Source organism: Thermobia domestica, unplaced genomic scaffold (genome assembly GCF_964235325.1).
Source record: "Thermobia domestica unplaced genomic scaffold, izTheDome1.hap1.1 HAP1_SCAFFOLD_873, whole genome shotgun sequence".
NCBI classification, from domain to species: Eukaryota; Metazoa; Arthropoda; class Insecta; order Zygentoma; family Lepismatidae; genus Thermobia; species Thermobia domestica.
The window spans coordinates 42,579-64,011 of record NW_027656583.1 but is presented as its reverse complement, the minus strand read 5'-3'; the positions used below and the strand labels follow the sequence as shown (position 1 = coordinate 64,011).

The following is a 21,433-nucleotide window of genomic DNA, read 5'->3' as shown; positions in this document are numbered from 1 at the left end:
TTTTGTCAAAAATTAAGTTTATGTACCACCCTTGTCAGTTCATCTCGATGACCTGAAAAATTGGATCGAGCGCATGTACGTGGAATTGAACACAATATGCTCCGACGTGTGTGAATGGAATCGGATACCGTGTTGATAATTGTTACGTGTCGTAACTTTATATATATATATAAAAAATAACGAGAATTGTATTAGAGTTGCGACTTAGTTTTCTTTTGTTTAAAGGTAAATCAGCGCCGCCAAGTGGTGGGTAAAAGAACTATACCATCATGTATGTGATAGATGTGTAAAGCCGCTTCATACTGAAGTTGGTGATAGTAAGGGTAAAATGTCTATATAGTGTTGAATTGGATACTATACGAAATCCACATTATTACGACGAGTGAGAGCATATTTTGTAATGAGTTGTGATATTTCGCTCTTCTTATTAATAGATATTTGATTAAACTTCGATATTAGCTTGTTCTACGAATTAATATTAAATAGGTGGATAAATTACAAATGGATTTCTGTGACTCTGTGGACGTATAAATGGAAGCTATAAGCCTCATTATAAGCATATGTTAGTAGTGCATATAGACTCCAGTGTTCAAGATTTGTTAAGTTTTGTACATTTGTTGGTTAATTAATTCCTATAAAGGATATTATCGTTCATAAGAGCTTGTCATTTAACCCGAGTGAAGATCTTAGTGATATATATTTATTAACGATCATTTCTTTTTTTTCCCTGATATTTCATGGCAAGTAAGTAATTTTTCAGGAGAAAGAAAGCTTTATGTCGAATGGTCGCTGCAATTTTTGGTGAAATCAGTGAATTATTGTTTCGCTCTCTTTTCTTCAATTTAACAATTAATCAAACAAAACGTGGGGTGATTTCTCGGATGGGATCGTCTTACCCTATGCGACTGTCCATGTTTACTTTGGTAGGGTCACATGAGCACAGCGTAACACAAAATCACCAACTTCAGTATATAATTGAAGTTGAGCAGAGCGCTGTGTCTGGTTGTGCGTGAAGTGGAAGGCATTTTTTTTGGTGTAAGTGATGAAACTTACTTTATTCTCTCTCAGAAACTATTTAAATCGAATAAGTGTTTTAGTGAAAGGTAATTCAGAGGACATTTATTATGAGAGGCGTTATAAGTAATAGAAGAGAGAAACGGTATTTATCCATCGGTAGTTATATAGCGATAACCAGTCTCTTTTTCATTATGGAAAGTGTGCGTAGTTCGAACTGGAGCGAAATGAATTCAAGTCAGAGCACCGTACCAGTTCAATTGTGTTTAAATCATTTCGAGAATGGAGACCATGGTCGGTTTAGAGATAAAAGTCCATTTCTAGAAAGAAATAATAGAACTTCATCTTCTGAACATTCCTTGGAATTACGTACTTTTTCTTTTTTAAATGAAAGTGATAGTGAATCGGAATCAGCTTCTAATGTTTGTGTTCACACTGAAAGAACTAACAGGTGTATGACGTCATTATCTGGGCAGAGCGAGTTGTTGGTTGAGCAAGGTCATGGACACGAAGGAAGGAGTGATAAGCCTGCTGTTGGAGCCGAGTCTGTTGGACAGTGCGTGACGAATCCATTTAGGTTAGTGAGTGCAGGTGAGAAAAAGGAAGAAAATCGTGAGTTTGGTGAAAAGTGGAAAGTAAATGCGTTTATGCCCTATAGTGTTAATATGGACAAAATTACAATTATGGCAGCTAATCAGAACTTCTTACATCAAGTGGATAGCATTCCCCATTGTGATGGAATGGACGATATGGTTACCTTTAAGTTCCTGTTGGCGGTGTATCGGATAATTCAGACGGGACAATACCCGAAGGAGGCAGTTTATGTTAGTTCCTTGGGACGGACCTCAGGTATGTTCTATAATGAATTTAGTAAACAAATGTTGCTTACTAATGATTGGAGTGTTATATGCAAATCTCTTTTTGATAGTTTTGTGACTCCATTAGGTAAACAACAAATTTTACGTCTTTATGTTCATTGTTTACAAGAGCCTAACGAGAATGTTATGGAGTACGTACAAAAGGTTATCGATAGTTATGTCGTTTGTACCGGAAAGACAGATCGAACAGCGATCCTTACGAATATAATGGAGGGTATGATACCCGCTCTTAAGTATGAATTGTTTAAATACGATACTCCAAATGACTTAGATACATTAATGAATGAAGTGCGAAAGTATGAAATACATTCCAGAAACCAACTTGTATACAATAATATAATTAGGAATCAAACAGTGGCGGAGCAGAGGGAAGTCAATCCTAGCTTTCGCTCTAGTGTTACATATAGTTCAGTTCCAGATCTAAACAAACTTGGTGGTAGTTTTGCTAGGGTTAATATCTCTTCAAAAGAAAGGGTTAGGCCCACGACTTCGAAGCAAAGGAGCCGGGTGCGATCCCAGCTAGACCGAGACTCTAGAAGTAATTCTAAAAGGGGTGCTCAAATGTTATTGGGTACGAATAAACAGTGTAATAATAAAGATTTAGTAGCTTCTTTCGTTGAAGTATTTATACTAGGACAGCGTATTATTGGGGGGATAGATAGCTGCTCATCGGTGAGTTTACTTAATAAAGAATGTTTTGATGATTGGAACCAGAAACAAAGATATCCTGTTAAGGTTCTGAAGGAGATGTTTACAGGTGTTGGAATTTCTGGTAAGACATTGACTCTTACGTCGTGTGTTTATATACCTTTAAAATTCAGCAATAAAGTTTATCGGCTGAAGTTCTTTTTGGTGGATCGACTAGAGCCGAAGTTTATTATTGGTATTGGTGAACTGAAATATTTGAATGCTCGTTTGGATTTAACATCAGATACGTTGTATTTAGGTCAAGAAGGCATTTCGGTGCCAATCATATATAAACCTTTTCGTGAAAAATCTGGGGGTAATTTGCAGTCAACAAGTAGCAGTGCCGTGGGAGTTAAAAACCGAACCGACAATTGTGCATCCAACTCCCAGTTTTTAGCTAGATTATTTATGAAAGTCCCGGATGTTGGCTTGGATGATTTAAGAGTCACCGAACGGTGTGCTCCGTCAGTGTCATGGAGTGACGTCATGATGTCCAGTCCAGACATTAAGGTGATTGCTGCGAAAGGTGAAGGTTATGAAGGTTCATATTTTGAGAACTCTCAGAACGGTAATCCACAATTTAATAAAAAGCGTTGTAAGAGCGGTCAGGGCATTTGTAAGTCGGCGTCGGCATCGCCAGCGTCGGACTTAGAAGGTAAAGTGAAGTCGCGTTTTCGGGATAAGATTTTTAACCACGAAGAGTCGAGAGACATTAGAGGCGAGGGGCGTCGTGGTGTGCAGACCATTAATGCCAAGCGTCGTCCAGCGTCGGCGTCGAGGTGGAAGCAGCGTCGAAGTGGTATTAGTCAGGCAGTTGTGTATGAAGATCAGAAAAGGAAAATGGAGTCGTGTTGGCCGGAGCATTCAATGGTTTTTCAGTCGAGGCAGTGGCGTCGAGATAGCCCCGAGGGAGCGTCGCCGTCGTGGGATCGTCGTATAAAATGTGACCAGACGTTAGTGACTCGTCCATTAGGTGAAAAGAAGATGTTTAGAGGATCAGAACAGTGTCAGGTTGGTAGTCCGAAGAGGTGTCGAAGAGGTTTCAGCCCTAGGGGGACATCAGCGTCGGCGTCGGTGGATAATAATATTATGAGTGAGTTTAGCGTCCAAACCAGAGACAGTGATCTTGGACTATCGATGGACTTAGGGTGTTGTGAGGATCATCGGTTGATTTCAGAGCGTCGGTTTGGCCGTTCATCGAGAGAGGCGTCGGCGTCATTAATCCAAAATCTTCGAGATGATTACTGCGGTGTGGTAACAGGAAATAAATCAAGTAAGAAGACTATGTCTCATCCCCAGAGGTTATATGGAAGAGGGGGGAGACATAGGCGTCGAGACGGTGTGAGTAATGATTTAGCGTCGGCGTCTAAAATTAGCGAAAACGAATTTTTGAATAGAGACTTCGAATTTTCGGATGAGGTCGTTTACGAACCTTGTTTGTTAAGACATAGCAAACTTAATGCACCTAGTGATTCAGCGTCTAAGAGGGCGTCTAGTGATAATAGTGTTATGGTTTTTCCTTCTGTCCAAGGAAGGAATGATAAAAGTTTTCGGTCAGATGGTACATTGAGGAGACCAGGGCAGTCGTCGGAAGTGTTTGATTGGGAAATGGTCTATGATTCGTCAGAAGTAACTTCGCCGTCGGTACCCAATCCTGTCACCAGTGTTGCCAACCTACCGAGGGAGGACATTCACGAGTGTGGTTTCCGAAATCCAATTGTACATGGGACACCAATTGAAACTGTTTGTAGGAACTTAAACCAAGGCCGGTGTGAGGCGTCGCCGTCGTCCTATGCTCATGCTCCCAGTGTTGCATCCCAGGACCAGGATTTTAATGGAAGGAATTTTTATCCTTTAAGTGCGCCACAGTCCATGGGAATGAGTGGGATAGTCATGGAACAGCGTCGGTGTGAGTCGTCGTCGAAGGCTACGCGAGATTTCAGGGTTTCCATCCTAGACAGTGCGGATAATAGCTTTGTAGATGGGATACGGAAGAAGACAACAGATGTACAGCCCATAGAGAAGTGTGGTCAACTACATTTGAGCGAGAGTTGTCCAGTGGCGTCGGTGGAGGATACCTGCAGTGTATCCAACTCGAGTGACTTTTTGCAAGAGACGTCGAAACATGGAGAGTGGAGACGGGGTGCAATTGAAATGACAGTGCAGACTTCTCCAAATCTCAGTGAGGGGGCCTATAATGTTACGTTGGGCCGAAATAAGAATTTTGGGTCCTATAGGAAATCCAATAATGTGGATGGCCTACGGGAGTCATCATTGGAACATAAGGTGTTAGTGGTTCCACCGGTTCGTGGGCAAGAATCTTTGGAGTCTACGGACTTAGAGCAAATAGAAAGGGACTTGCGAGAATTTAAGAGGAGTGGAGATTCAACTTCGTCATACCAGGTGGTTGGATTAGTGGAAAGTGGTCAGACATTGGAGTCTTCGGGTGATCATCGGACATTGAAAGGTGTTCCCTTACCCATTGATTGTCCTACCAGTACGAGTTCATTTCATGATTCAGGTTTAGGAAGTGCTAATCGGAAGAGTTTAAACTATTTTATAGCTGGTCCTGTTGAAATCAGTTGTGTGTCTGGGGGGAGTCAATCACAATCCAGAAGTCGAATCCAGGTGGAATCAGAGGCGGCCCTAGTCTCTGATGGATGTCGTATACCGCCAGGGATACCTTCAATCTACAGCGATTCCCAACATGAGTTAGGCCTACCCATGGTTAACAGTAGCGGCTTTTCCAATTCCAAAAGGGATGCCACAAGGGTAGAGGTGCCCTTACATTGCAGTGGAGGTCGAGATGATCCAGTCCATGTCCCAGTGTGCGGTAGGGAGTCTAGCGATCCAGGAGTATCCACGGGAAGTACTGAAGAGCAGAGTGGTTCCATGTTACTTCATGTGGGAAGGAATGGTTCCAGTGGTCCAATCGGAGAGGGAGATAGTGGTCACTATCCAGATGCTGAGGATGCGGTCAACGTCCAGAGTCAGCGAGTTTCTTCTGGAGATTCCAGTCAAGGAGCTGCATGGAGTGCTGAGGACTTAGGCAAGAACTTCCAGTCGCGGGAGGAAGATCCTACTGTTCCTGTTCAGGTGGATCCTGAATTTGCTGAGTTGGATCCAAACTTGCAAGGGTACGTAGAAAATTTGGTTAAGAAATTTCCTAATGTGTTTTGCGATCGTGTAGGTCAGATTAAGAGCTTTGAATACACCATACTTCTTAAAGATTATGTTCCCATCAGGAAAAAAGCTTATCCTCTCTCTAGAGCAGACCAGAGGGAGTTAGATAAAATTCTCGATAATCTGATAGAACAAAATATAATTCAAAAAAGTCAAAGCCAGTGGGCTTTTCCTTGTTTTTTGGTAGGCAATAAAACGGGGGATAAGAGATTGGTGATTAATTATCAAGATTTGAATAAGAAACTCTGTATCAATGCGCAGTATACGCCAAGGATAGAAGATGTATTAGCGAGTTTGTCTAAGGGAACTATTTATAGCCACCTTGATGTACAAAAAGCATACTGGCATTTAAAACTTTCGCCGGAATCTACTCAGTACACAGCATTTTTAACCCATAGAGGCTTATTTGAATTTAAATTTCTTCCTTTTGGGTTAGCTACTGGATCTTATATGTTATCCAAGGTTTTAACGGAACTGTTATATCCATTGAAGAATGAAGGAGTGGAATGGTTCTTTGATGACGTTTGTTGCATTTCCACGGATATTGAATCTCATAAGCATCTTTTAGAAAAGGTGTTGGAAAAATTTGACGAAGTGGGTATAACTTTATCTGTGAAGAAGACTAACTTGTTTCGCAAGAGGATTTCATATTTAGGGTATGAAATAGAAGGAGGAAATATGTATTTGGAACCTTCTAGGTTAGAAGTGATCAAGAAATTGCCAGCACCGAAAAATAGAAAAGGGTTAATATCATTGGTTAGTTTTCTCCAATATTATAGTAAGTTCATCCCTCAATTCCATGAAGTCATAGAACCTATGACTCGACTTCGTTCACCACGGCAGGAGTATTATTGGGGTGCCGAACAGCAAAAGGCCTTGGAAGATATCAAGGAACTTTTTGAGAGTCATGTGATCTTAAAACTTCCGGATTTGGATAAGAAGTTTATAGTCAGCGCAGATGCTAGTTTAAAATCCTTAGGCGGCTGTATTGAGCAGGAGGATGACCAAGGTAGGAAGCGTCCAATTGCATTCTTTTCCAGGAAACTGAAGCCTTATGATAAAAATAAGCCCATATTTGTTTTGGAGCTATTAGCGGCTATCGAAACAATGGAACGGTTTAGAACGTACCTGCATTCGAAATTCGAATTACGTGTAGATCATATGGGACTAGTATATGCGATGCGTAACCTGCGGAGAGTTAAGAAATATGGTAGCTTGTTATATCGTTTATTTGCCTTTGATTTTGAAGTTAAGTCAGTCTCCACGAATATGAATATCTCCGCGGATTTCCTTTCGAGGTTATATGATACTGAAAATTTTGAATCAATGCATTTGGAACCTACATATGAAGAAGAAATGACAAACATGTGTATGGTTAATATGTGGGCAATGCCTTTTGCTAGTCAATCAGTGCAAGAGCATCAGAAGAGGGACCCTTTATTAAGATCAATCATCGACAAAATAAGGCGGAAGGAATCAGTTGATGGTTATAAAATGGTACAAGGAATTCTGTGTAAGAAGACGAAGGCCCATAGTAATCCATACAAGATCTGTTTACCCAAGAAGTTAGCTCCAAATATTATTGAATATTATCATTCTTCTATTTTGCCCGGAAGTCACCTTGGGTTGGGCAAGACGATAGCAAAGGTGTCCTCAAGATATTCATGGGATGGGATGCTGGACCAAATTAAGGATTATGTGTTATCGTGCGACTTGTGTCAGAAGAACAAAAGTAGTAATAGGAAGCCTATGGGGCAATTGATTGCGAGCTATGCTACGGTAGTGAATGGGTTATGGCACACAGACGTCCTTGGACCAATGCCAGATACAAGGTCGGGAAGATATTGTATGATTGTAGTTGATTCGTTTTCCAAAATGGTGTTTCTGGAACCTTTCAAGAATCTCTCTAGCCAGACGTTAATAACTAAATTATACAAACTGATGTGTCGCAGAGGGTTTCCGTTTGCAATCGGGCACGATAATCATTCAGTTTACACGTCTGCTAAATTTAGGGATTTTCTGTTTAGTAATGGAATCAAGGATGTGCGTATATCCCCTTATCATGCTGCTTCTAATCCGGGGGAGAGATATATACGTACGGTAAAGGATAGCCTGAAGATATTCTTCGGAAACAAGCAGAATCAATGGGATCGAGGATTACACGAGATCGAATTTTCGATAAATAATGCCCAACATGCAGAAACTAAATGTACTCCGATGGAAATTGTCTTTGCCTATAACGTTTGTGATCCGTTGGATGTAAAATGGAATGTGCCCAGTGCCGATGTGATAAAGAAAGATCCTCAATTGGTAGTGAAAGCCTTGGAGAATTTAGAACTATCCTGGCGAAGGAAGAAGGAGCAATATAATAAACGTAGGTTAACTACTTCATATCAAGTTGGGGATAAGGTTTTGTTGAAAGCACAAGTAAAGTCGTCGCTAGCAGATAAAGTCACCAAGTCATTATCTAGCCGTTGGACTGGTCCGTATGAAATTATACGATTCTTAACGCAGAATACCATAGAAGTTAAAAATGTAAATGATTCTCGTGATGTAAGGAAATCTCATGTGTCATTAACGAAGAAGTATCGTGAGTTAAGACAGTAATTTCAACCTTAAGGAATGTTTGGGAAGCTAAAGATGAGATTGTAAATAATTTTAAGATGTAAATAAAATGTCGACATTTTTAATATGTAAATACGGTAAAATATATATGTATATACAAGTTATTAACAGCTGTTTCTATTTGCAGATCTGTATATGTGATAAGGATACGAGTAAGAATGCGCATTATTGTCGGGATCGATCCAATGTTTTGTAAATTTGGTACCTATTGAATTGTCATCGGATGAATAAATGGTGATGTTTGGAGACAGCCTTCCAGGAAAAAAAAAAAGCAAGAAAAACAAAAATTTTTGTTCTGTAACTTGAATCTTTATGTTCATTCCAGTTTCTGTAAGTTACTATATTTATGCAAATGTTTATATTTTGGAGTCTATATGGTAGTTTAATAGTATGTTTTGTTAATTGATTGCAGTTAATTAATTTTTGGTTAGGTAAATAAGCTCGTCGTAATGGTTTAAGAACAATTGTAATTGGTTCTGGGTCGGACATATGACTCCGGGATACCTATTAGACTAACAAAAGTGTGATTGTTGGAGTGTATGTGGGGGAATTTAATAATATTTTTGGTTCATTTAGTTTAATTAATGGATGAATGATTTGAGAGAATGCTAGTAGGTAAGTGGAAGGTGGAGGTTGTAGTTAAGAACTAATTTAGACGACCAGACCAACATGACCCAGACTTAGTTAAGAGTATATATAAAAATATAATAAAAATCTCAGATTTTTATTTGGGGCGCTGCGATGTTGTTACGTGTCGTAACTTTATATATATATATAAAAAATAACGAGAATTGTATTAGAGTTGCGACTTAGTTTTCTTTTGTTTAAAGGTAAATCAGCGCCGCCAAGTGGTGGGTAAAAGAACTATACCATCATGTATGTGATAGATGTGTAAAGCCGCTTCATACTGAAGTTGGTGATAGTAAGGGTAAAATGTCTATATAGTGTTGAATTGGATACTATACGAAATCCACATTATTACGACGAGTGAGAGCATATTTTGTAATGAGTTGTGATATTTCGCTCTTCTTATTAATAGATATTTGATTAAACTTCGATATTAGCTTGTTCTACGAATTAATATTAAATAGGTGGATAAATTACAAATGGATTTCTGTGACTCTGTGGACGTATAAATGGAAGCTATAAGCCTCATTATAAGCATATGTTAGTAGTGCATATAGACTCCAGTGTTCAAGATTTGTTAAGTTTTGTACATTTGTTGGTTAATTAATTCCTATAAAGGATATTATCGTTCATAAGAGCTTGTCATTTAACCCGAGTGAAGATCTTAGTGATATATATTTATTAACGATCATTTCTTTTTTTCCCTGATATTTCATGGCAAGTAAGTAATTTTTCAGGAGAAAGAAAGCTTTATGTCGAATGGTCGCTGCAATTTTTGGTGAAATCAGTGAATTATTGTTTCGCTCTCTTTTCTTCAATTTAACAATTAATCAAACAAAACGTGGGGTGATTTCTCGGATGGGATCGCCTTACCCTATGCGACTGTCCATGTTTACTTTGGTAGGGTCACATGAGCACAGCGTAACATAATGTACCACCTGACTCAAGTAGAACATGTCGAGCACTTAAAGCTGAACCTTGGTGAGTTTATCTTTTCACGCTGTTTTAATACTCTACACCTTATAACGGGTGTCCCACTTAAAAACGGGAAAACCCCGAAAAACCCACACACACTGGGTTTGTCCACTACAAAGCTCACTTGGCGCGAGCTCGGAACGAACCAAGGACCCAATGCACCAGAGGTGAACGCTCTACCACTGAGCCACCGCGGCCCCTCTAAAAGATTACGAATCATGAAGATTAAAAGTTATGTTTTTGCTGTCGTTAGACGCTGACAAACGAGGAATGCATCTAGACCGTTTTGATGTCTGTTGACGGGAAATACTCCTGAGTTTAAGCAACGACACCCACAAAGACAGCCTATGCCGCTTGTGGAAATGGTACTAGAAATGCTGGGAAATATGATTGGTCGACGATGGGCAAAGTTCCATATATCCGAAATTGCCACGGACGAGGAAACATTCACGAGAGAGCTAGCTTCGTTTGATTCTGACTGTCATTTGTTGTGATGCAAGATTCGAAAGATTCACGATAGCCAGATAAGTCTTTCAACGGACAGCTGCTACGATTAGGCAATTTGCTAGCACTGACGTAGATGTTTCTTTGTCCGTTCCAACTTTCAGATGTCCAGAACGTTGCCTGTGGCCGATTGATTCTGTTTCTCGAAATTTCTAGAATCATTGTGTAAACTGCTACATACAACACAGGCACTCTTCGTCGATGCTGTCGTTAATTTCACGCGATATAACACGTGCACTTCTCTCATCAGACATCAAAATGATCTCGAGGAGTCTTCCACAGTTACCGACATTCTGCATCATCCTTCAACGATAGCAAGAACATAGCTTTGCAATATGCATGCGTTCATAACTTTTCACCTATTAAAGTTGGGTTAACCAATCACTACCTTTGCTTTTTTTTTTTTTTTTTTTTTTTTTTTTTGAAATTATATATATTAGATGACTACCTTTTCCAGTGTAAATTTTCAAGTTTAATTCAAGATGGAGGTCACCAACATGGCCACAACAAACTGTGTCCGCCTCAGGTTCACGCTTCCACCATGACCACTTTAGATGCTTCAATTCTTTCATTTTATGCGTAGTTGTAAGGAACTTTTTGACACGCTAAATATTACGAAAAAATAAATAAATGAAAAGGAATAAAAGGAAATAAATATGAGCTCGAATTATACAACCCCATTTATACTATAGTATCCTCTGTTAGTGAAAACACAATTAGCAGGTTCGTTTAAAAAATAAATAAATATAATAATACTCACTAGTAGAGGCGCACACTTGGCCAAAACTCCAGTAGAACAAAACTGAAGGTGAGGTAACCCATTGCTACTCTCATAAAGAGCAGCGTGATGATGTCATAAACAGTCTTTGAGAATTTGCTGTCCAAGAAATACTGCCGGATACATTTCCGCACCTAAAAGAAAGAAGCGTAAAGTTAGTATTCGCAAAATAAACAAGTCAAAAATATATATATATATATATATATATATATATACTCAAGGAAATAAACCTAGGCATTTAACGTTTAACCACTAAATGTCTCGTATTCGCAATATAACAAGATAAAGAAAAAACTAACACTAAAAAATGAAATGAGATTAATCTTTTAGTTTAACGTCCTACTATTATGCCCTTCAGGCTAAGGAAGTGGATGATGATGGAAGAATTGGTGGAATGAGAATGTGGAAGGAAACGGGAGTATCCCGAGAAAACCCACGGACATGTCCAGCACACACTTACTTAGCCGGGGATCGAACCAGGGATCCCCACACCACAGGAAAGCACTACCACTGAGCCACCGTGCCCCCTTAAAAAGCGAACACTAAAAATGGTCCAGTTTTGTCAGTCATAAAGGATGTGGTGCTTCACTGTTATGACAGAAGAACGTATAGCCAAGTCAATGTGAGCAGGGTAATAGAATAAAGAGAATTCCAGGAGAAAAAAAGATACGGTTTGCAGAAAATCAATACAAAGAAACCTGTACAAATAACAGCTATAATGTGGAATACTGGAGAATGTATACATAAATACAAATAAAACAAGACTTAGGTGATAGAACAAAACACACTGAATGAACTAAATGCAATTTCTGTGATAGAACAAAGCACATTGAAGGAACTAAATACAATTACTATGATAGAACAAAACACACTGAAGGAACTGCATACAATTACTGTGATAGAACAAAACACATTGAATGAACTAAATACAATTACTGTGATAGAACAAAACGCACTGAAAGAACTAAATGCAATTTCTGTGATAGAACTACACACTGAACGAACTAAATGCAATTTCTGTGATAGAACTAAACACACTGAGAGAACTTCTCTGTTAACCATAATGATGATCTATATAAATAAAACTGAAGTAGTAGTAAAGGGTTTGTAACAGCATCACGCAAAAGACCACTGAACAAATTTTACAACTTTTAGTGTAACAATGAACCTCAGGTCACAGGTGTTTTTTTGTCATTTTACTCTAGTCATTGAATTATCGTCAGCTAATATAAACCACCACCGAAGTATATCTTCTGAATTTCAACAGGAAGTAACGGGTGCGCCTGGAGCTAACAACAGAACAGAAACTTTTATTGTAGTTATTTCACTTTCTTTAACCTTACGAAATTTTCAGAGCGGAAAAGTCTATGTACCAAGAACACCACTTTCCCAGCGAAATGTGTCATCCCTTTACAGTGACTAGTTTCCCCATTAGGTATTTGTTTTAATTAACAAATCAGAAACTTTCGTTTTAATGATAATTTACAGAACACAAGCATTAACGATCGTCGCACAAATAAAAATAATTCGAAAATGTAACTATCATAATTTTTAACACCGCGAAGATTGATATACCACAAGCTAACGCGAACACGAACAAAATGTGGTTACTATGCAAATGAAACAACAATTATCATTATTCTGCCAATTAAATGTCTATTCAAATGTTAAAACTATATTTAATGCCTTACAATGGTAAACACACCTCCATTGTTGCTTACATGGAAACAAGTTTTACAACTTATTTCTAAATGTTAATATGATAGAATAATGACTCGGGTTTACGTGATCGTAACTTCCATCTGAATTTTGCTCGTTTTCTCTAATAATGTTGACTCGAATATTTTGATAGAACCTTAGGTAAATATTTATATGTAGATATATCTCTTAGTCTTCATATTGCACTAACTTAATTTTAACATGTTTTGATGACCTGATTTTCCTGGCTTTTTGTCCTTAAATAATAATAATAATAATTATAATAATATTTATTACCAAACAGCATACAGAGCCACAGGTGTGTCCAGGCAGCAAGTACATCACACATGCAACCAAACCCATACAATAATGTCACAAATATATGTGGCAACAGGCGAATGACACTTCCAACACATACGCTGCACATGCAGTTGAAATCATAAAAACTTAGAAATGATTATATTCTGGGATAAAGAGGGGAAGTCAAGTTTAGAAATGAAAATATGAAATGAAATCTTTCAGTTTAACGTCCCAGATTATGCTTTTAGGCTATTGGAAACGGATGATTAAGGCAAGTGAATGATGGAAGAACTGGTAGAAAATCCAGGGACACGATGTTGCCCACCATACTTACCTAGCCAGCGTCAAACCAGGAACCCCAAACGCTTTACCACTGAGCCACCGTGCCCCTAGATGTCGAGTTTAGTATCATTGGATGAGTCCCTTCGAGATGAACAAATTTCATTCAACTGTTTATGATTCGTCTGTGTAGTTTTTAAAGTATTTCCGTGGATGGATTAAAATACTTCACCTTGTATAACAGAACTTCTTTTAGACATAATGATGCGTAAACAGAATCACATACACGTGTATTTACATAAATTATACAATTTAGAACAAATTTTTATATGACATTTTTAGGCTTACGATAAGAAAAATCCTTGCCACCTTAACAAGCGGCTAGAAAAAAATTACAACACAGATGGAAGGGATTTTTTAAAATTGAATTATTAAATTTATCTTCATTCAGTATCTCCTTATGTTAACCACTTCCCGGTCCACTTTATCCAAAGTAACCAAGTCCTGACGGACCAACCCGAGCTATTACGTTTCCCGCATTTGTTTCAATTTAAACCAACTCGAGTAAATTCGCATTTTGTTTCTTTCGTAATTTATTGCGAGATATTTCGTGTGCAACACAGCCAAGATTCGAAATGCAAAAGGGGAGAAAATTCGATGTGAATCTTGTTTCTGGTGTCCACATTGCAACGTTGCACTTCGTGTTGTCCCTTGCTTTCGTGTGTACCACACAGTGACCGCTATATAGGTGTAAACTACAGAACTTAATTTCTACTATATACAATCAACAGCCACGATTACTACAATATAGAATTCAGCATTACAGTTGCTTTTCTACGAACGGTATTAGTTTGCACCTCAGACAATTAGGGCCCAAATATGCAAAATATACAATCATATATGTTAATGTTCTGCTATTACGTTATTGGTACGAGTTAACTCGGGTTATTCCGAGCATGGTTTTATGACGCCAAATATCTCCACAAATATTAACAATTTTCAAAAAAGAGAGATAGTATGCGCATGTTCCTCTTAAAATTGAGGCAAATAGCGAATAAAAAATTATCTTTTTGGTACGAATCCTTCTGACTAATTAGACCGAAAATGACCTAAATTAATAAAACGAAATAACTCGGGTTAAACCGGGAAGCGATTGATAAAAATAAAAACTTTAATGTTGAGTTTCCCAGAGCTACTGACAAAGTCAATACAAGATTGTTAAAACGATAAAACGGAAGTAACTTCAATATAATACTCACTGTCCTGCCAGCAAAAGTAAGAAGAGCACCCAATGCAAAAGTAAAGTAGTACCCTGGATAAAATCCATGCCATACGCATGATAAAGCGTAAGTTAAAGCAGTCTTAAAACGAGGGCTTCTCTCATAGACAACCATACGTAACCAGCGGGTTGTCCCTTTGTTCCACGCCTCGATACACTCTCGTAAACTGAGTCCAAGCTGCAAATTTAAAGGAAAAGAAAAAAAAACTTAAAACTTAATCTAATAGACACATAATATATATTGAAGAATTATGTTAACTTGCAGAACACACATATATATATATATATATACAGGGTGTCTTAAAAATCCCCTGACATAGGACAACTGTTATTATCAGAGTAATAACAAAATGTAAGAGGAAAAACCGTCTCCAAATATGATGTTTTCAATCTAAAGTGAATGATTTTTTTTTTAAATCGGATGAGCCGTTTGGGCTGGCGCCCAATGTTAAATGAAAATGGAACGTTGTCATTTACCTGGACCCACAACATAAGTGAATGAAGTTACTGTCTTATACGCTAACATGTCGATGGCCAGTCCCCATTTCATTCACTTATGTTGTGGGTCCAGGTAAATGGCAATGTTTCATTTTCATTTAACATTGGGCACATGAAAAGTGTACAGCACAAACTCCTTCGCGATTTAAAGAGAAAAAAAAAATCCTTCACTTCAGACAGAAAACATCATATTTGGAGATGTTTTTTGCTCTTACAGTTTGTTGTAACTCCGATAATAACAAAGTTATCCTGGCAGGAGACTTTTGAGACAGCCTGTATATATACCTAGGTGTAATTGTGCCAATTATCTAAAATTTTACACATAAATATACCTATCGAAGTTTGTGGTTAAATTTGTAATACAGTAATTCATAAACGTTTATTCTGAAACCCCTTTGTTACCCTGCATCAATTCGGTAATCCAATTTCTTCCAGACCCATTTCAGCATATTTTTATCGACAGTTTACACGCAGCAGTACTGTGCAAGTTGTTGATATTTGCGAATCGAGTTCTTGACGAAATTTGGTACGAAACTCACATTGAACGCTCACAACAGTCGTGTAATTGTAGAATGCAAAATGCTTTATCTACACCACAGGCAGCCATCTTGCAAGTTTTACTTTCCCATCTGGCTACTACGACCACCGTGCCAAACAAAACTCAAACATCCGGTCAAAAGAATTTCAATACAATTTTAACTGTCGACAGAGTTTTAACGCTCATGAACGATTTCTTGTTGTTCAAATCATTTTGAAGCACGTTGTATATCCATCATGATTTCTCCGGTTTAGCCTCTGAAAGATATACAGTTGTGACGGCACAAAATTTTCTCAACTGAATACCTACAGAACTTCTATAATACGAGGCGCATCCACAAAGTAAGTTTCCGAAAGGCCTTGAACAGAAACAAAACACAACTGAATGGGAACATTTATTGTCCCAGATACAGGATGTGTTGAGCTATTTTTCAACATATTTACCACCAGAATTCAGACATTTGTCATCCCGTGGGACCAACTTATCTATACTTCTCATAAAACTCGGCCGCCTGAGATTGGAAACACTGTTTGACAACCTCCTCCGCCTTTCTTTCATTCTGAAAATGCTGATGCTGACCTCTGCTGAGTTCCGTTATTGTGAAGCGATGATTCTGCATAATGCGTTTCCGAACAAGGTTCACACGATCGTCTGTGATGAAGGCTGAACTCCCACTGCGCTCAACATTTTTGTGCCCTGCTACAAATTGTCTACACCAGCAACGCACCACCTACTTGCTCAAGACGTTAGGCCCATAGACCTGGCACAGCTGACTATGGATTTCAATCGGCGCTACGCACTGTGTATTCAAAAACTTTATCACTGTTAGCACTTCACGACAATACTGAGAACACTATACATTGTTCAGCGTAAGCTCTAAACTCCGATAAACAAAATATTTGTATCCTTCCGCTTGTCACAAATACGATTGGCTAGTGATGTATCACTCCCACTCCCCACGGGGAGGAGCAAATTATACACGTGCATTTTGACAATACTGTTTCGTGTTGTCCAGATACTTACAGCAGCAGCAGAAAAGAAACTCGAAAGATTAAAAAACAAGTATTTGAATTTCGCTCGTAAACAATTGTTGCTTAGTGAGTAAAGGTTTGCCTTGTTGGTGTTTCACCACAACACTCGCGGAACCGGGATTCATGCCAGTCATCTTTCAGACTTTAAAAGCAGAACACCCATCCACAGTTGAGTTGGCGCCATAATTACTGCGCATGCTTAGTGTTTATTTCTATTGTTTCATTAGCCACACTCGATTGCAGTATTATTAGATAATCCGTATTAGATTTTTGTCATTTATAATAATATAGTAGTTTTATATGAAGCTTCATAGTAAAAGTAATAATGCAATCATATGAACTATTTTGCGGAGGAGTACAAGCGTCGGTAGGACAACAGCAAATCAGCGAGATTTGGTTTCACGTGGCTTTGTTTATCGCAGTTTAGAGCTTACGCCGAATAATGTATAGGGAAGTTCCGCTGGCGCATGCGCCATGCTAGGGCCTTATTCTCTCATGTGTACGAAGTCTCTTCGCGCAACATAACGGTTTCCTAGTTACGGGACGCATAGGAAAGTTTCTTTCTGGATGGACCTCGTACTTTTATTAGTTAGAAATCGTAGTTTTCTTTTAACTTACCTCAAACTGAAGAACATCTACGTTAGAGATGAGGTCCCATTTGGCAGTGCCGTCTGGATTGTAACCATTGAATCCTAACCCTGATGCATTACAAATGCCATCAGCAAGGAGCCAAGCGTGATAGTACTTAAAGCGCACCAACGACGTTGCCATTATTAAAAACATTGCTTTGTGTAAAAACGACGTTCCTTCAACAAAATCTTCATCTACAAAGAAAAAGCATTACATTAATGAGCTGATAAAGCACGCTGGCGTCACGGATGTACAACTGAAAAATTTCCTATTTTCACCATTTTAAAAATTTGTAACAATTGAATCGCAAAATAATCTTTCTAGTACACTCCTTGTCAACTCATGACCACATATTTCGTTAATAATTCTAACACTGATCAGGTTATTATAACGGAATTTGAATTTGGTTGTGTTCAGTAGTCGAAGTTGATAAACCTGAAGTCATGACGTATGTACCTATTCAAAATATATTACAGAATCAATAACGTCAATTCAACCTTTAAAATCTAGATTTCATTCACAAACTAATTATTCACGTATATTCACGAATTTTTCAGATGCTGGTCCACATATAACTCCTTTCAAAATCACAAATACGAGGGTAAGTCAATAAGTAACTACAATATTTTTCTTATTTCTTTTCAGGTTGGCTCACCAGACGCTAGGTGTCACTGTTTTCTTCGTCTCTGGTAGGATGCAGCGTTATCACATCAGTCTGCTTTGCGCTGTTGCGAAGTACAGATGGCCGCGCTACTCTCTCTGTGCACCAAAAATGAACTGCGTTCTGTCATCTAATTTTTGTGGTCTGAAAATGTACCTGTTGGTAGGTATGGAATGAGGCCACGGGTTTGCAAGGTTTTGATATAATGACACATACCCATACTACTATATTGCTAGGAGATATATGGTGTAAACAGTTCATGTAATGAATATCGATTCTAATGGATTGAGTGAAATCTAGATGGATGTGGAATATTTGGAATCACGATTTGTAATAGATATTGATCGATTTGTTTATACAAGATGGCTATGAAGAGTAGGAATATTAAATCACTAGATATTGATTGAAGATATATTGATCAGAATAGATTATGTACTGAGGATATAGTATGGTTTGTTTATTAGAGTAATATTGAGACATATTCCATGTTAGTGTAATTGTGGAATATTATGAAGATAATTAACTGAGCTGTGGTTGGTACAGATTAAGAATATAGGAATTGAATAATTCAGTAGTAGTCGAGTATATATTTTCCAATAGTTTTAACATTGGCGCAGTCGGTAGGACCCGAACCTACGCTCCCATACGGAATCTGATTTCCAATCCTATCAATCTGACACACCATATTCATTACATGAACTGTTTACACCATATATCTCCTAGCAATATGGGTATGTGTCATTATATCAAAACCTTGCAAACCCGTGGCCTCATTCCATACTTACCAACAGTATCCAGAGCAAAAATTCACAGAAGACTTTCACCACAATGCGGGAACAATGTGTTACCACAGCGAAGTGTTTACAGTTCAAAAGTGGCCGAACGAAAAATGAAAAAAAAAAAATGAAATCTTTAAGTTTTACGTCCCAGGGTAATGTCGGTTAGGCTAAAGGAGACTGTGAAGATGAGAAATGAATGAAATGGTAGAATGAAGAAAGTGGGAGGAAACAGGAGAACCCCGAGAAAACCCACGAACATGGTGTTTGTCCACCACAAAGTCCACACGGCGCGACCTGGGATCAAACCAGGAACCCCAAGCACCAGAGGTGAACGCTCTACCACTGAGCCACCGCGCCGAACGAGTGTGACGGACGATGAAAGAGCAGGGCGTCCAGCTACAGCAACAACTGATGATATTATTGAATAAGTCCGTGCCTCGATTCTGAATAACACACGAGTGACTGTTGATGCATAGCAATCCATATCAGATCAGTCACGGTTCTACATATGACATCATGCATAACAGGCTAAACTTTTACAAAATGTGTGCGAGATAGGTTTCGAAAAAAACTCGAAGAGCACCGTCGCCCACACTGCTCAAACTCTTCTGACGCAGCGTTTCGCGTATTTGAGCATTCTGCAGTCCCGATCTCGCCCCGTCTGATTACCATCTGTTTGGTCCACTTAAAGATGCTCTCAAAGGCCGTAGATTCATCTTCGACCTACAAGTAAAAGAAGCAGTGAATCCGTGGCTTGCTTCGGAACCAGAAACCTTTTTCGCAGAGGGTATCGGAAAGCTCTGCAATGGTGAACCAGACGCATTGAAAAGCAGGTTGACCATGTTGAAAAATGATATGAATAAACATTGTACCGTTGTGGTAATAAATAATAAAAAAGTTGATTGCAGATACTTATTAAGTTACCCTCGTATTAATTATGAGTCTAATTTATTGCAATATTATTACAATTAATGCACACGAAGGCTTGGTTGCGAACATTGTCTGCAATTGCAAGACACCCTCACACTAGTTTGTTCAAGGATATGGAAGAAAGCAAGAAAAAATATCACAGTATACACTCGTAAGAATTTTGGTTTGTCACACTGTAAACAACGTGAAAACTGAAGTTTGAATTTGTTGCATTTTCCCCTCACCCTCCATTCCCCACTCAAAACTTTAGTAAAATTAATGAATTTGAAAACACTTGTCGACTGGAGAGTTATTTAGTTTCGTTTAAGCCTTGTATTCCATGGACAAATTAAACAAGGATTCCTATAATTACTTCCAGAGAATACAAGAGAAACCGATTTTTAATTGCTTGAATAGCGTAAGCAGCAATTCTTTGTGTAAAATTTCAGTTCAGTACAATTTCAAGTGTACACAGATTTTTCACGAAGTTCATAACTTTCTGTTCTCAAACGACTCCTTTTATAATCCCTTTTCAAGAAAAATAGGCTTTTATTAGCTGGTGACAGGATTGGCAAAAACCATGGTTTTTATTGAAAAAACCCAAAAAACAGTTTTTGTTTAAACCCGTTTTTTTTGGGGGGGGTTAAACCGGGTTTTTGTTTGTTTGTTTGTTTGTTTAAATAATTTGCTCTATGTATTTATATCACATACGGACAGAAATAAGCTTATTTCGCCTTGGTGTTAGTATGCAACAACCGGGTTATGCTGGAAGGGATCACATAAGCTTAAAGCGGAATCCAAACCGCTTCTCGGCTTACATCCAAGAGAAATTGTCCTCCATTTGAACTCGAAACCGGGACTAATTGGCCACAAATGCGATACGTCTGCCGACTCACTCACAAAGGATTCCTGATAAAAAAAAAATACGTTGGACTAATCTTTACATATTTGTTAATATAATCGTCAAGAGTAATTTCAGAAGGACAAAAAGAAACAATTGCACAAGTGGAACTATTATACAGAACTACATATGGACAATTTCGAAGTACTACAGAGTACAGAAGAACTAATTTAGTCCAAGTCAGTTCACTATGACTTTTATTAGTCCAAGTTAAAGAAATATAACGACTTACTTTGCATATCAGTAAGAAAAGTGAATAAAGATACGAATTATTTGAGTCCACTTTAGCTCTGACCCATTTATACATAAATAGTTACCAAAGATTCTTATGATTTCAATAATTGCCTCTCGTGGGGTTTGTATGACCCCCCTCCCAAAAAAGTATGGCATTTCGATGTATTTTATCAACAGTAAACATTATTAAAACGAAACAATGTTTAGAATTTTCCTTTGGTTGCATAACAGTAACAACAAACTATAAAAAAGTTACAAAAGAAACATCCATAAAGTGACATGAAAAAAAAAAAGGTTGCTTTTGTAATATAATCTCTTTGAGTAATGAATGTGGAATTTAGATCTGAATATAGTACGAGTAATATATGGGAATGAAATGTGATAACCCACAAATGTGTGTTCATCAAGATTTTACGAATAGTTAC

The 21,433-nt window shown here is 38.1% G+C and overlaps 1 protein-coding gene across 1 annotated transcript in view; it reads right to left on the bottom strand.

Moving 5' to 3' along the window:
- oys (lysophospholipid acyltransferase 6) overlaps positions 1 to 21,433 on the bottom strand; it is a 65,418-nt gene that overhangs the window by 12,956 nt on the left and 31,029 nt on the right. Inside the window, exons 8-10 of the mRNA XM_081747923.1 lie at positions 17,513 to 17,718; positions 14,808 to 15,005; positions 11,254 to 11,405 (exon numbers count right to left, since the gene is read on the bottom strand). Coding sequence (XP_081604049.1) covers positions 11,254 to 11,405; positions 14,808 to 15,005; positions 17,513 to 17,718 — 556 coding nt within the window. The remainder of the gene's footprint in view (positions 1 to 11,253; positions 11,406 to 14,807; positions 15,006 to 17,512; positions 17,719 to 21,433) is intronic.